General features: G+C 44.9%; 2 protein-coding genes across 8 annotated transcripts in view; one reads left to right on the top strand and one right to left on the bottom strand.

Annotated features, from left to right (window-relative positions):
• Positions 1–8,496, top strand: part of LOC135368447 (paired box protein Pax-5-like) — a 144,997-nt gene extending 136,501 nt beyond the window's left edge. For 4 of the 6 annotated variants that reach the window (XM_064601718.1, XM_064601716.1, XM_064601717.1 and 1 more), the window contains 3 exons: positions 2,084–2,293; positions 5,041–5,175; positions 5,837–8,496. In XM_064601718.1, the coding sequence (XP_064457788.1) occupies positions 2,084–2,293; positions 5,041–5,175; positions 5,837–5,943 (452 nt within the window). In that variant the 3' untranslated portion in view covers positions 5,944–8,496. The remainder of the gene's footprint in view (positions 1–2,083; positions 2,294–5,040; positions 5,176–5,836) is intronic. The other 2 variants (XM_064601720.1, XM_064601722.1) reach the window with 1 other exon arrangement.
• The window catches only part of LOC135368445 (cadherin-23-like), a 489,752-nt gene extending 474,223 nt beyond the window's left edge, over positions 1–15,529 (bottom strand). The window contains exons 1-2 of one of the 2 annotated variants that reach the window (XM_064601708.1): positions 15,213–15,529; positions 15,040–15,150 (exon numbers count right to left, since the gene is read on the bottom strand). The gene's annotated coding sequence lies outside the window, so the exon portion shown is untranslated. The remainder of the gene's footprint in view (positions 1–15,039; positions 15,151–15,212) is intronic. The other variant, XM_064601707.1, reaches the window with a different exon arrangement.
• Between the last annotated feature and the right edge of the window lie 208 nt (positions 15,530–15,737).

Genomic DNA, 15,737 nt, shown 5'->3' with positions numbered 1-15,737 from the left:
ACCGCTTGCGGAGGCGGGGATATCAGGATACCCGCCCACTTGGAATAACAAAGCTTTTGGAGTAGCTGCTCGGTACCCTGGGACCAGCGTGCTTCCAATGGAGACCTATTCTATTTCTATTTGGCTCCCTCTTGTCATCAGAACGTGCATGGGTTAACTGTTATAAGGCGTGGAAACACTACCCAGTATCGAACATTCACTACTGCGATCTGGGCAAAGTTCACAATAGGAAAGTTGAAAAAAAATTTTTTTGGTAGACAGAAATGAGTACATAGTAATACAAGTGTTAGGCGAGATGTTGCGGATGAGTAATATCGAATTTCTGTGCACAGTGTTTACGCAGCCTGGACTATTCCTGTTAGTGTAACGATGACATTCCGATCTAATAGCAGGCCATAGTAGCAGGTCGACCTTGCGTTTTGAATCGCTTTTCTTCGTTTTCTTAGAAAAAGCATATATCACCCTCTTCTTTGTCGGCAAAGAAATAATCATAAATTACGATGCTCGATCACCCCTAACTGTTAATCCACGTGTAAGTCAGAGTGCGTACTCCACCCCTTTACATCTGTGAAACTAATACTGATACTAATGCATATTTTAATCTAATACAGCGGAATAACCTTATCTTCTACGTATTGGAGATACATATCAAACTGTCATGCACAGAACTGTACAGAGCAATCTCTAACAGCAATAACGCAACACCGAGAAATATGTAAGTGTGTTTGATGGAACCTTCCTGGGAGAGGTGTCTGCACTGGCTGCGAAGCGGCCGTCAAATGGTAATTGCTTCAACTTCAGGGCAACCCTCTTTACAGCCGCCGTTGCCTCCTTTTAACCTGTTCTAACACAACCTAACCTAACCTAACCTAACCACTGACTGACAATAACCTGCATTGCATGACGCTAAAAAGGAAGATAACAAACAAACAGCCTACGCCCTCAGTGACATAATATTTTTCTATGCATTTGTTAGTCACTAAAGAGCTGCTTATGTGTTTGGACAAGCGCGTAGAACTAAACAGAGCATTCTGTCTAAACCTAACACAAAAACGTTTTGCGAGATGACGCTCCGCGTCTTTCATTCGACGAACGGCTGTCTCCGTCTTGTTGCTTGATGCTAGAGTAGCCTAAGCTATGGGCACAGCGGGAAAACGACACGTCACGAAGGCTCAAGCGAGAAAAAAGGGTTTAATGACACCAGGTCTCGTCCGCCAGCTTGCCTGCGTATATGCCACATTATCGTCACTTGTCCAACGTTATGGAACTATAGAGAAAATACGTCAGAATGCTCCGTTGAATTCTATGAACGTCGCTTTAGATACAACGACAACGCGAGACAGTTCTCTTTTTGTTTCCGTTATCATTTTCGAACCGAGTGAAGTGGTTACTCACGCTCTGCGCAATACCTCGTAAAGGGTGTTTTGCCGCCGCGCACATGTGCGCTAGAGCGAAACAACCTTTACAGGTACCAGTCTGTGGAGGATAGTTCAAAATGTGTTTGTTTTCATTTCGCAATTCCCCCAGCTGTATCGGAGGTTCGCAGAATGCAAAAATTATGTGTGCTTCGTAGACGCATTAGAGCGTGCGCTCTATGCCCTTAAAAAAGAGCTTCACCGCATAACCCGCTAATAGCCAACCACCATCCCGAGTGACATCGTTCTCTCCCCTGATTTGTTGAAAACGAGATGGGGTACGCCTTTTTGTGACCCTCGTGCAGTTACTTTGATAGTCACAAGAGGGGCGTACGCCCGACGGTTTCCACGAATCGGTACTGATAACGGCATAATTGTGTGCTCTGCCTTCAGCGTGTTATGCGGTGAAGCCCTGTTTTAAGAGTGTGCCTGGTTTGCTCCTGAGGGTACATTCTGTTCCTGCTTTACTTCTAATTTATCGCACATAAATCGACGAAATTACGTCATTCCAAACATACCTTGAAAGTGTGTTTACTTTTGATGGAACGAAACAGAATGTACCCGTGTTTCCTGCTGTGCGTGTGTTTCCTGCTGATATGTCCCCCACTGAACCCAAAATGGCTGCCCACAAGACAGATTGCATGAGCATGCACCCCCTTCCCCCGCAGTTGTGGGCAGCAGCGGCGGCTGTGAGGGTTTGCCGCCGGTTGGCGGAAGTCACTCGCCGGCCAAGGCGGAGTCCTTGTCCTCGCTCACTATGCTCCAGCCAGTGCAGAACTCCATCCCGGGCTACGGATCCAGCTTCGCGCAGTTCGCAGGCAAGTGCCTACCAGCGGAACCTTCCTCCTGCACTCCTCCCGGCTTGCACCATACTGACGGTAATAATTCTAAAAACAATGTATCATTTACCGTCGTATATCCAAACGAAGAGCAGCTCTCGCGCTCGTCCCAGAGCTGGAAGAGTAATATGTTCCGTATGACGCGTTCTTCTGGCATGATGGACACTTATTCCTAGTCCGTGTTTTCGCACGAGCGACATTCCCCAGAATACTCCGGCGGAAGATGCGCAAAACATCATAGCTTTCTGCTGCCGCGTGAGCGCTCAATGTCATTTCTTTTCGTGCTCCTCCAACCATGGGCTCAGCCATGACATAGCAGACGACATTCCATAGCAGACGACACGGCCGATGGTGTCGTCTGCTAGGTGCTAATGCTCAACATGAGACGCTGTAGAACTTCCGCCCTGTGAGCAGTGTCTTCCTTCTTCTTCCATCAGAATATTCCGTGGGGGATGTCGCACGAGCGAACGGAGGGGATGTGTAGTTTTTGACTTCAAGCCAACGCAGGCAACTACAATAGGAGACGCCGCGCATTCAGAAAGTTTGAAATTGCTACAGGTTTTGATTGGATTTGAAACTCTGCACACGGGTGAAAGAAGACACAGCGCCACCTTTGCCATAAATTGTGAACTTTCCGCTTTATGCATGAAAGCTATATGTAAAAACATTGCCGGACACAGTGCAATAATGCGTTAGCGGTCTGGGACGTGAGATAAGCCTTGAAACAGCGTACCGCGCCTTGTTAAATACTACCTGAAGCTATAACCTATTGCTACTGGCTAGAGGCCGTCACGTGTCTGGTTTACATAAAGTACAGGTGTAACTCTTATTGTGAACTGCTGTTTTTCATAATGCATGCCACAAGGACCGCTTACTAAAATCAACATGTGTGCGAAGTTTCATATTTATATTTATATGTGTACACTTCTCGAAGCTTCATAATGCGCGCACTGTTATATTACACATTAACATGGTACCAAACGCGAGGAAACACGGACGGACAGAGGACGCGTTTACTTTGTTATTACACATTAGTATTAGCATTAGTATTACACATTACACACACGCTAGCTTGAAGAACGAGAACATAAACTTGTCGAATCGACGCATGACACATTTCTGGCCAAACCCTGTCGGCCAAGGTTGATAAAGCGAATTAAGAAAGCTGTACATCAGCTTGCTTGCATTGTACCCTGCGCAGCATTTGAGAACTTGATATGCGTCTACCTTTGTTACTGCATCTTTTTTTTTCTTTTTTTTTCAGCTCTCACCCCCTTCCCTTTTTAGAGTTAACCGGAAGTTAACCAGCCTACCGAAACGATGCATTAGGCAAATTTTGCGTTAGCTATGCTCCGAGACAGATTATCACTTTGGAAGCTGCTCGCGTACGTTTCTGGTGACAGACGATAATTGGTCGGAAAAAATTTTAAAAGAACCAAGAACGAGGGCCACAAACACGTACCGCTGTAATGGGTGCCACTCCACCCGAAAGCACAGTTCGATTTATGACCTCACGGACAAATGCACGCAATTGAACCAACTTCAACAAGTCGATACAGATCGCAATCGTGCGCGGGGTCGGGTCCGCAAAAACACGTCATTTCCAATGTAGGGACAGACATTACGGGCGTGGAAAAGTCCTAATTATGCAACCTGAAGCACGATAACAATCAGTGTCACAAGTTGCGGCCCGGGATATTCAAACGCCAACGAGTACAGCGTACGTTTGCGCTGCCGGCAGTCCATCAGCAAACAGAGCGGTCGATACCATGCTGAACATGTTTTCATTACTCATTCGCGGTTTAAAACTCGGTGCTAAACACGCGAGGGCCAGTACATGTCATTGCGATAAAGGTCCCCCTTCTTTGCCGTGTTTGTGCACGCGGGGACGGTCGATGGATTTGCATATCGCGAAAGTAAGATTTTGTGCTAACTGAAATGCTATGTGCACTTTGTAAGAGTCGTGTGTATCATTAACAGCCAGAATGAGCTTATTTAAACGTAGGAGAACATCAAGCGAAAGAGGAGATCGAAGTTCCTTTATGTTATGCGCAGTGTGAGATTTCAAACGGACACCCTGTGTGTGTGTTCCTGCTAAGAAAATAGGTTCTAATAGCCTGACACGAGAAGAAAGTTTGCTGCCTTATTTTCGATCGATGAGTCTTTTTGCTTAATTGATATTCTACCTGGCTAAGGAGTTGCCTGTGTAAATGTGCTCTGCTGCGGGCAGGATTGCAAATACTGTAGAACCTCTACATAGTAAACCTGACCTTGGAACCTGCATATAGTGAAGGTATGGGGGGGGGATATATTTATTAAGAAAAAAAAGAGAAAGAGAAGGAAAAATATATGGAGATATGGAGTAGTAAAGTCAACCTGTCCGCTCCTATGTTTTCAACCCCAACCATGGAATGCTGATGTAACACTATAGAGATGTTCTATACTGTACACAGGAAATTAATTACATATATCTTAAGGTCGAACCTAGTAATGCAATGCAAGCGAGCTGGACTAAATTCAGTGTGTGCGACACTACCTTGAGTCCGGGGTGCAGAAGGACCGCATATACACAAAGTGGACAGGCGCTGCACCCTAGACTTAGGGTATAATGCTGCACATACACACCTTACCTTCACGCTGTTCGGTGCATTCTGCACAAATGTTGTGGTACTAATAGGGGAGCGAGAAAAAAAAACAACAACAGAAGACACAACGGTAGAACCCTGTAACACGAGTACGAACCTGAGAAAAGGCAATGTGAAAAACAGTCTCCTTTCTTTCCACAGTGACAGGAACAGCAGTTGCAAGCTCAGCCGTGGCGGGTATTCCTGCCACAGACTACGCGTACCCATCCCCCTACACGCAGTATCCCACTGCAGCCGCCTACGGAGCGTATGGTTATGGATCCAGTGGAATCATCAGTAAGTAAATATGTCCCAAACATTACGGTTAACCACAGGGACGTATAAGACCAGGGAACCCCCTTTAAAGGAGCAAAGAGCATTTAACATGGCACGAAACTCTGTTTTATTGATCAATCAGTCTATCAGGAGCCACCATTAATAATCAAGTTTTAAAAAAGCGCTCAGAGAAAGCAATCCTCGGCCAGATCTCTTCGCGTGACGCAACAGACCTGCGTGTCATCAGGCTTGCTGCGCGGGGAGCTGCCGTACGCTATGATTGGCCACCGAAAATTCGTCTGCTACTGCTATACGATGACCAGGCCGCACTGTCTACGTCACGAGTCACCCGATTGGCCCTCCCATCGGGACTGCGAACGTCACGAAGGTGACGTCGATTCCCCTCGTTCACATATATGTTCTCTGAAGGAGTGGAGGGCTTTTTGAAGGTGTCCATATCAGAGGTCTCGCGCGCGCTCTGACGTCAGCTGCGCTCATCGTTTTTTCGCAAGATGTCACGTTATTAGTGGCGCAGCACGAGAAAAAAAAACAAGAAAGAACAGGTCATTTATTTGCTCCTTTAAGACCCCCCCTAAGGCTGCAGTAGCCTCATACCCTGGTCCTTTTTCAGTTGCTTAATGTGAGCGACTTCAACAAGCATGTTTGCTTGAATCATTTGCAGACCCGTCCTATTACTACGCCCACAGCGCTAGGTCAACAACGGCGGGGACTGGTCTAACCACAGCTGGTCCGCTCAGTCCAAACAGCTACAAGGGAGATCGTTGCTGACACAATGACGCCTTTTAAGTTTCAAGCATGGGCTTTCCGACGTCATGACCGATGACCCTGAACGGGTCATTCGAACGAACTGTGTCTGCAACGTCATGCCTGACTGGGAGTCTTGGCCAAATACCGGTGACCTCCACCCCAGAAATCTCCAAATCATCGCACACTCCATCGGGGCTTGACCAGCTGCTATGAAAGTCGCCGCATAAACCACCAAAGATATTGAAGAGACATCTTCAGACACACACAGACTTTTCCGACAACCTTTTGCGAACAAGTGGACTATACTACTGGATATTCGAACGAACACTTCGCGAAGTGGCAACTCGTGTTGAACATCATGTTATAGAGACTTCACAGGTTGATCACCCCCCCTTCTTCAGAGTGAGTGCAACGGCAGTGTGTAAACATGGTGCTTCACTGTCATTCGTCATATGTCTTTAGTTCACCATTTCAGCGTGCAATGGCTTTCGTTCGAACGAGATTTCGCGCGGAGTCGTCTGAACACGTCAATCCATCGTTAAAAAATGAAGAAAAGAAACCGCCGTTGCTAATACTATGGTGAACTAGAAGTAGTTCACCGACAAAGTTGTCGGTAACAGTGAAGCATGTTGCCAACGAGACATCTCCCGATTTGTCGCGAGCTGGACACAATTAATTAATTAATTGGACAGAAAATTAGTTGGTGACAGAACCACGTCAGCCGCGCCCTTCTGGAAGATCTCTCGTTGACGGAACAAGCTGTGGGAGCCAATGCTTTCATGGCCATTATACAATGAAGCGAGATGAATTTTTGTTCAGTGAAAGCACAACAAAACGGTTGCGAAGCTAGTGAGATTTGCTCAAGTGAGTTTTACGTTTCTTTCATTTTGTGTGTCTCTAACTGTGACTGATCCCCAGACTTTTTTTTGTTTTTTTGGGGGGGAGGGTTCACAGTGTAGTAAAGAAATGACCAGTTTCTTTATCTTTTTTTTTTCTTTTGATGTGAAAAATAACGTATTTATCTATCGAAATGAGTCAGTCGCAAGCGAACCTCTGCGGTCCCACATGTATAGCTCAGATCACTGTATAGTTCATACACATATATTTAGTTGTATTCCTTGCGATGTATAATATTATTCGTAAACTAATTTATCACAGAATCCACTCGATGGGGTTCCCAGAGCAAACATTCACCAACGATGACTGTGTTCCTTGTGTGAGAGAGAGGTGTGAGTGAGGTGTTATGCATTAAAAAAAAAGTAGAAATATAGACTCTTTCATTGCGCCACTGTTTCGCATGTCTTCGTTTCGTTTTCTCTCTTACGAGTTCTTGTTTTAGACGAGAACGAATTTTTTTAAATTTCTGCTTTTATTATTTTTAAAAACTTTTATTTCTGCCACAAAGAGGAGCAACGCCTGATAATTCAGCGTAGTTTTTTTTTTTTTCGTTTTTCTGTCATGTTTCTTGGTTGGCAACAGTCGCCTGAAATACTGTGGCAGATTCAGTTCCCAACAGGTAAACTCTGCGGGTTAGAGCCACAACAAATGCAAACTGATTACACATAATGACTTAGCGAAAGCAATAAGCACATTAAAATGCATTATTACCAGGAAATATAGTACGGGTTCTCCTAAAATTTCCATTAAAATTCTCATAAAAAGTTACGGGGTACGTTCTGTTTATGTCTTTGAGTCATTATGTTCACCAATGCTGAAGAGAAGAAATCATGTCTCCTGTCTTCCTGCATTCTTGGTAGATGAGAAACAAACAGAGCTCCCTTTGTGGCAACACCGGTGCTTTATGAGTGTTTTGAGTTGATCTCCGAAGTAGAAATCCTGTGGATTACGAGGGTGTGCAGCCATTCCCAGCTGGTTTTCGAATGAGTGAATGTTATGATGCTATCGTAAGAAATGACGAACATAAGAGATACGCTAGCAGTGTCCAAGTGAAGGAGGAAGATCTCTGTTTGTGCGCCTGCTGGAATTACAACACACATAACAAAATTATTATTATTATTATTATTATTATTAGCAAAGCGGAAATGTTATGGAACAGACATTTTTGCACCCACGAATTATGTTACTTAGCAAGTATTTATATCAAGCTGTAAGCTTTCAGTTTACCTCGAGTGCTTCCAACAAATTTTGCTACTTAATTTTGTGAAATGACGATTTCTATTGACTTCGTTGTGTCGTTCATGTTTGGCGAACTGTGAACGCAAGAAGAAAGTAGTGCGGTCAAACAGACTACTCATTTGATAAGGTAATATCGAAAAGTGTAGAAAACAATGGGCGTACTGCCATCATTCCTGCCGCATTTTGAGGCTGCAAAAAAGAAAAAAGAAAGAACCTGTCAGCATTGAACGTTGGATTCAATGAATCGCTGCCGTATGATATTGCTGGTTACATTGTAGGACAATGTGCAGTGTTATTTCCGTGATACTTTAATGTGCTGAGATTTTGTTGATACATTTGTGTTGAATGAGAGTATGCATGATAGTGTGTCGTGACGTGTGTGACATTCATTGCGACGACGATGAGGAAAATAAAACTCACCAGATGTATAAATGCACCTCGACATCTTGAAGTACTGTTATTACTAATGGTTGAACCACACAAAGTTCTGGGCGATTCTGCTAGTGTGACAGCTTAAATGTGTAGAGCAGGCACCCTGTATTATACAATGTTTCGCCACGGAGATGAGCAGGAGCTCAAACAGAAACATGAACATCACTGTATTTATGGCGACTTTCACTGGTCAGTGATACGAGAGTCGACCGGCAATATAGAAAACCGAAACCATTTCGAAGTTCCTCGTCCATCCTGCGTCGAAAAGGGAATGGAAAGGAAAGGTAAGAAAAGGGAAAACAATGAAAAAAAAGTAGGGACGGTGCTTACGCTGTGCTTCGAACACTGGCACGCGTTTTTGAGCTTGCCTCGCTTATCGAGCCAGACCACAGCGTTCCAGATGATCAATCAGACACAAGTCAACCTATGCAGCACGGTAAGGTATACGCAGACTTGTATACGTATGTTAAGTATTGTACCTAAAGTACTGTATTTTAAATACTTTCCTCGACATTTAGTATATTACTAGTTACTTTGTCCCGGGAGTATTTTGTACTCTATCTAAAATATTTCTTGCGGTATTTTATACTGTGTACTTTAATTACTTTGTCAATCGTCTTGGCACTGCTGCCAGGTTCTCGCAGCCTTTCACGGTTATTGTTTGTTTTCCCGCTCTGGTTCTGGTAAACTTCTTGTCCATTTTGTATTTGAGTGAAATAAGGTAGGGTTGATTTAGGTAGGGGGCCGCCTATTCTCAGGTCGCACTATGGAGCCCACCTAGCAGCTGCCTTTGCTTGCTTGGGATATCTCGATACTGTATTTTGAACGGATTTCCGGACGAAAATAACATTTTAGTGCAGTCCGAACTGTGCATACCAAGGAAGAATTAAAGATTCTGCCGGCAGGGAAAATTCTGGAAGTGTCTTAATGTTTTTTTTTTTAAACATTTGGTACTCTATTATAAATACTTTTATCCGCTATTTTGTACATGTCTGGGTATGTGGGAGTGACTTTTTCGGGTTAAACGCCTTTCTCAGATTCGTGGGGTAAAAATCGGGCGCTATTTTTAAATCTGTAATTCGGGAAGAAATCGGGCGATAATTGTACCTTCGGGTGTTATTGCTTCTCTTGTCTACTAAGTCATTTCCTAATCTCTCTCTCTCTCTCTTTTTTTCTTTTTTTTTTGCGGGATCGTGACCTTCCAGCGGTAATCTCCGAAGGCATAGACAGTGTTGATACACATGGGCGTATTGCTGGGAACGAAAGCGACCCATTCTTACATGTGTTACACGTGGCGACCGTTGTTCGTGTTCAGTGGAAACGTCACTTGAGGATTTTGACTGGAATTCGGGAAGAAATCGGGTTTAACCCGAATTGGTCGGAGGTGAGTTCGGGGAGGGGGGGGGGGGGATAACCGGGCGGAATCGGGTTTAACCCGAAAAAGTCACTCCCTGGATATACGTTATACGTTCGGAGTGTCTTGCCCACACATACCAACCGACTGGCACGGCGATGTGAATAGGCGGAATTTTGAAGTTGGCATCATGCACTGTCAATTGAGCTGAGGAGCTACAATAAGGTCGAAACAAGGTGAGATTATCCCGCGGAGGCTATTGAGCTAAAAGTGCGTACAGTGGAGTGCACACCTGTATGAAGGAAGATCCGCTTGAAGCACCCGCACCAGTAGATAGTAACCATTACTGCATGCAAACCTCTGCAAGTACTTTTACTATATACCCCATATATTAGTATACGAACAAAGTCGTAATTTGCTTATTAGGAATTTTTTATTCCATAGGAAGGTCAAGAAAATGTCGTGAATGCAGGAAAAAATTGCGAGGGAAAATCAACAAAGAAATGAAAGGGGAAATATAAAAAATATAAGAAAAACAAAGAGAAAATAAATTGGAGTTCAAAACATGACAAACAAGCAGAAGCGACAGATTTCTGCATTCATTCCGGCTGATCCAACAAAGCCCACTAAGCTTCAAAACTTGCGCTCTGCCTGGACGTCCCCAAAGTAGTCGACAACACAAAATATCCATTTCCTGACGCCAATCGAGTTTTAGTAGAAAGGAAAAAGAAAGAAAAAAAAAGAAAAAAGAAGCCCAGCCCTTCGAAGCGGCGCGTGCTGTTATTTCGAACGGCGGGAAAAACAACAGGGGGACCCTCGCTAAGCCCTTGCGTCGATGGTAAACTCTAAAATCATTGGTCGTAGCCTGCTATTCTGCAGTTAAGCTCATGTCATGCCAACATTTTAACTAGCAGTAAAGTTAATTAACGTAAAATTTTAAGTTGCCAATAAGAATTTCAAGGCGACACTCATCCGTGCCTCACCGCGGCCTCAGTAGAAAAGATAGCCTCTGTTCGAAATATCTGGGGATATTGTTTCATTCTACAAAAAGAGTCCCTTCCACATTCCAAAGGCCACCCTATACATAATGGTGACACAGAGGTAAAACACAGGAAGCGAGAAAAACGTTAGTACACAGATTCTGGGAGAATTCCAGCTCGAGTCCTAGATCCAGTCACATAATCGATATCACGTCCCGCTGTCAATATCTGGCACTATAATCGCACATGTCCTAACGGAGTAAAACAACGGTTAACCTGTTCGCGTATTGGTGCAGGTGCAGAAAGCTCTCTATAAGACTTCGCAATATGTGCATGTTCATTGCATAAGGAAACGCACACGCACTTCATGTGGGCATCTACAGATGCGCATGATATTGCGGTCTTGCATGCAGCATCGTATACCCATCATATGCTTGAGCTCTAAGGAGTCATACAGAGGTCTTTATTGCCACTAGGACACTCTGGACGTGCTGTATACTATATGTATTTAGCTGTACATAATTTTTGTAGTGCATGGTAGATATAGAAGTACGAACGCAACACAACGCCCAGTTGCATACTTCAACTGAATAACGGGCTGATTCAACTGAATCATTTTTGTGCACGATAACACGTTGCATTCCCCCATGTCATTGCCATCGGACGTCTTGCGTTCAAGAAAGGCAGATGTCGAGCAGTACCACAAAGTCTCCAGTTCTGAGCCCCGCTATGCTCTTTACTGGGGATTGCTGAAAGTTCTGTTGTCCAGTTCACGCTTCTCTGAACAGTTTTTAAACAACGTCCTTTCGACGCCTGCAATGTTGAGTAAAAAGAGGAAAAGAGACATAAACTTGTCGTACCAGAATTTTTTCAAAGGCGTATAGTGTCGCCCCCGGCTATGAAACACTCCTATAATCATCAAAATCAAGTTTTTGTTGTTGTTTGAATCTTCATCTATAAATGCCAGAAAGTGTGAGGAAGAAGAATCCAAGCAGCGCACCAGCAATACGGCTGTAATACCTCATGATGGTCACAATTCGGGGCTTTACGCTTCAATGCAACTATACAGGGTGTTTGCTCTAACGTGTCCAGAAATTATATTTAAAGGTACTGTAAAGCAGCAGAGGCAGAATTTCATTTAGCGTGGCTATTCGATAGTCCAAGCCATTAGTACAAACACTGTGCAAATTTCATTCCAATCGGTGGTGCAGTTAATTCGAAAATTAAAACTGAAGATTACGGGCAACACTGTATTAGTATCCGGAAGGGATCCGTACTCTCAGCCGCTTACGGCGGCAACCACGTTGCATGCGTATAACACTGGGCCCGACAGCCGAACAGCGCTGCGTTTCTTTTTGATTTTATTTCTAAAAAAAAACACACTAAAAAGAGGTCTCTGCATTAATATTGAAATATGATACGAAATAATATAGCCACGAAAAGAACAAAACGCGACAAAATAGTGCTGCATACATAATACATATTCGACAGTGTTGCCCGCTGCACAGGGGGTCGTTCGACACCAGGCGTCGCGCCGCTGCACAAAGCCGGATTTTTAATGATAAATTAAAAATATTTAGAGAGCGTTGTCGGTCGTATGCTTTCGCATATGGGATTTATAAGCAACAAAGTCTCAAGCCACGTCGCCAGCATATGCTGCTTGTCTACTGCTTTACAGTACCTTTAAAGCGTGCGATAAAAGAAAAGAAAGCAAGCGCTACTTTTCAGCTACTTGACTAAGAAACAGGTGCTACTAGTGAAGCAGTACCTGTTTCTTAGTCAAGTAGCTGAAAAGTAGCGCTCGTTTCTCTTTTATCGCTCGCTTTAAATAAAACTTCTGGACAAGTTAGAGCAAACACCCTGTATAGGAGAAACTCATGATGAACGTACTTTGAATACTATATTCCTCGTAATGGATGCATAACAACAATAGCTCACACCGAAGCTACATAGACACCCATTACGCAGAGTGTGCCAAGGATGTCGGACGAGCTAAGTGCTTATACCATTCATGAAGCAATGCGATGAAATCGGAGAGACCCATCATGCACACTCAGCGTTCCTGCTCAAAGATCCCAACATATCGACACATTAATGGACATGAGAATACCACTACACAACATCACGACACATGCATCACAGCAGAGAAGCCACAACCCTCGTAAGAAAGAAACAAAAAAAGACGACCATGATACCATCTTCAGTGACTATCACATCGAGCACGTCGCAAAGCAAAGAACCGCAGAAGCAACGGAGGAAACAGCAAGGACAGATTCTTGCGCGTCCAGAACAACCCTGTATGGACGTATATTGAGAGCAGCAAGTATTACATCCAGAAAGCACCAATCAAAACTACGAGACATCGATGACGATCATGATCAGGCCACTAATTCACCGGACGAGCAATCAATAACAACGCGTTCAAAGGAAGCGAACGTCTCCCAGCGAGGAGAAGCCACGGCGTTCTGTGTAGTGGACAGGAGCATAATGCACAGCTTGCAGTTGGGGACATGTTTTCGCTGGTCCAAGACCGCACCGGAAATGATCCGATGGACACAGCATCGTTCCGTTCCTTGATGCTCTCGCGCAGACGAAAAATAACAGAGTTCCCGAATCGGAAGGAGTCGCATGTCGGCCACGGAAAGCATTGTTAGGACCCTAAGTTTCGTTTTTCTTGTCGTTGTTCTTTCGCGGAGAGAGAAAGAGAGAGAGGAGAAATGAATGGTGCTTGAACCGTAGAAACTCCTTCAATGGGATATACGTCTGTTTTCACTAATGTCCGTTGTGTACTCGGAGGATGGTTGAAAGCTGCCGTTTGAAACGCACTCATTTCCTGTGCTTGTGTTTCAAGTGCGACGACGGGAAACGTTGCGGGATTTGTGGACGGTATATAATGTCGTTGCGCAGAATGGAAAACGAACAAGAAAAGGAGCATGTCGTGTGCGAGAGGTGTACGAATAGCAATAGAGGGAGAAAGGCCTAAATAATCGTCCGACGTTGCTCAATGAACGACCCTGGAATAAAAACCGAAAAGGCATCGCTAGCTAGCCTTCCCCCTATACTGTGGACATTTGAAACCACCGCAGGAGGATTTTGGTAAAATTTTGACATACTTGTGGCAACGCACGTTTCTGTAGGCAAGTCAGATACGGTAGATGATTAGGTAAGCTTTAATTGTTGTTATGGGTAGTCTTTTGAACGATGACGACGGCAGCAGAGAAAATTGTGGACATGATGTGCCCGCTGGGCCTCAGACTGGGTATCCCTAGGGCGATTTGTTTTGGAACTAGGCGCCCCAGCAATGAGCACCGCGCATGAACAGTAACAGTGCGATACGCCCGCAGTTCAGATGATTTGGTTTGATTGGACCTTACTGGCGCAAGGATAACAGGACCGCAGTTCATATGAAGGGTTTGCCAAATATAAATGTTTCTCATGACGCAACCCGTCCACACCAAATAGAGATCAACATTGCAGGGCACAGGCCAACGACGTGCCTGTGTAAACCCACGGGCCTGACGCAGCCCATGAGCAGACGAGGGCTGCTAAATACATTGTATGGATGTGACCAATACCGTAAAATTGCACTCTCTATACAGACAGGGCCGCGGTAGGACACCTGTCTAATCCTCTGTCGACAACCTAGGAATACCCATCCCACGCAGTGCATGGCAAAAACATTAGCTCTTCGTTCAGTGTAGGAATAACTTGATGCGTCGAGCAAAATAATCAGAACGCGCCTATTGGACGGGTGGTGGTGGTGGTGGTACTGCTGTAAGGGCTCTACGTTGTCGGTACGCACGGTACGCACCGCTGTCCAATAGGCGCGTTCCGATTACTTACCTCGACAATCAGCGAGCATAACCTCCCAGGACCAACAGTTTAATACGGAGTTTACTGCCCACGATAGGTACGTTCTCACCAGTGCAAACGCAAAGCCACATCGTTTGCACCTGAAGGCTGCAATTCACGGCACATTTTTAGGGCATGAGCATTACCACAGGACTCCCTGTCTACCTTGATTTCTACGTCATTACCTACTACCATCAACTTACACCATGGCACACTAGCAGTTTGGACCTGTTGCTCTTGTTTAGAGTGCTCCGGCGGTGTACAAAATGGAGCTTTATGCAATCCCTTTATCAACACTTAGCGTTCAAAAAGGAACGTTCTAGAGGTCGTTAGATAAACCACCATAATGGAAGCAAGTCATACCCTCTGGGTCCGCTATGTCCAAAGACTTGGCGACTTCAACGGTGCACATCCTCTGTAACCCGGGCGGTCTGACGTTGAAGCGCTTCACACTGAAGCAAGCAAGCTCCCTGTCTAGGATCACCGTGTGCAAGCCTTCAAACAACTAATCTCTTTCACCTTCAAGCATAACGTACCTTCGGTGGAACTTCGTGCTTCCAGCCCATGAGACACCTCGACGGTAAAGAATGTTCCCTGCTTAAGAAGTGCTGTTACCTCTTAAAATGTCTTACGTGCAGGAAGGTCTGGCACCAATGCATTCGCGAGTGTTTTCGAAGCAGTCATGCCTTAGTAAGGTCACTGCCACCATACTTTCCGCCTGGCATTGACGTTAACTTATATCTGGAAGCGTTCCGCATAATCCTCATGGGGTTCATCTTAGAGCCCGAGCTCACGGGACCTCGGCATTGCTCAATCTCACCTAGTCACCAATCCGCCCCAGGAATTGCACTATGACGCCGTTGCGGTATCAAATGCGCAGTTCGTTTACGGGTAGAGCCCTCTATCGGAGGCTGTGGCCTTATCGCTTATCACAACGAGACGACTCGCTGGCGCGAAAATTAGTCTTATCAATCTCACGACATGCAATTGGGAGGCAGGGTTAAATGCATGATAGTACATCATCTCTAGTGTCTTTCTGTGCCTTCCAGATATTGCGCGTG

Source organism: Ornithodoros turicata, chromosome 9 (genome assembly GCF_037126465.1).
Source record: "Ornithodoros turicata isolate Travis chromosome 9, ASM3712646v1, whole genome shotgun sequence".
In the NCBI taxonomy this organism is placed as follows: Eukaryota; Metazoa; Arthropoda; class Arachnida; order Ixodida; family Argasidae; genus Ornithodoros; species Ornithodoros turicata.
This window is presented reverse-complemented; position numbering and strand designations above follow the sequence as displayed.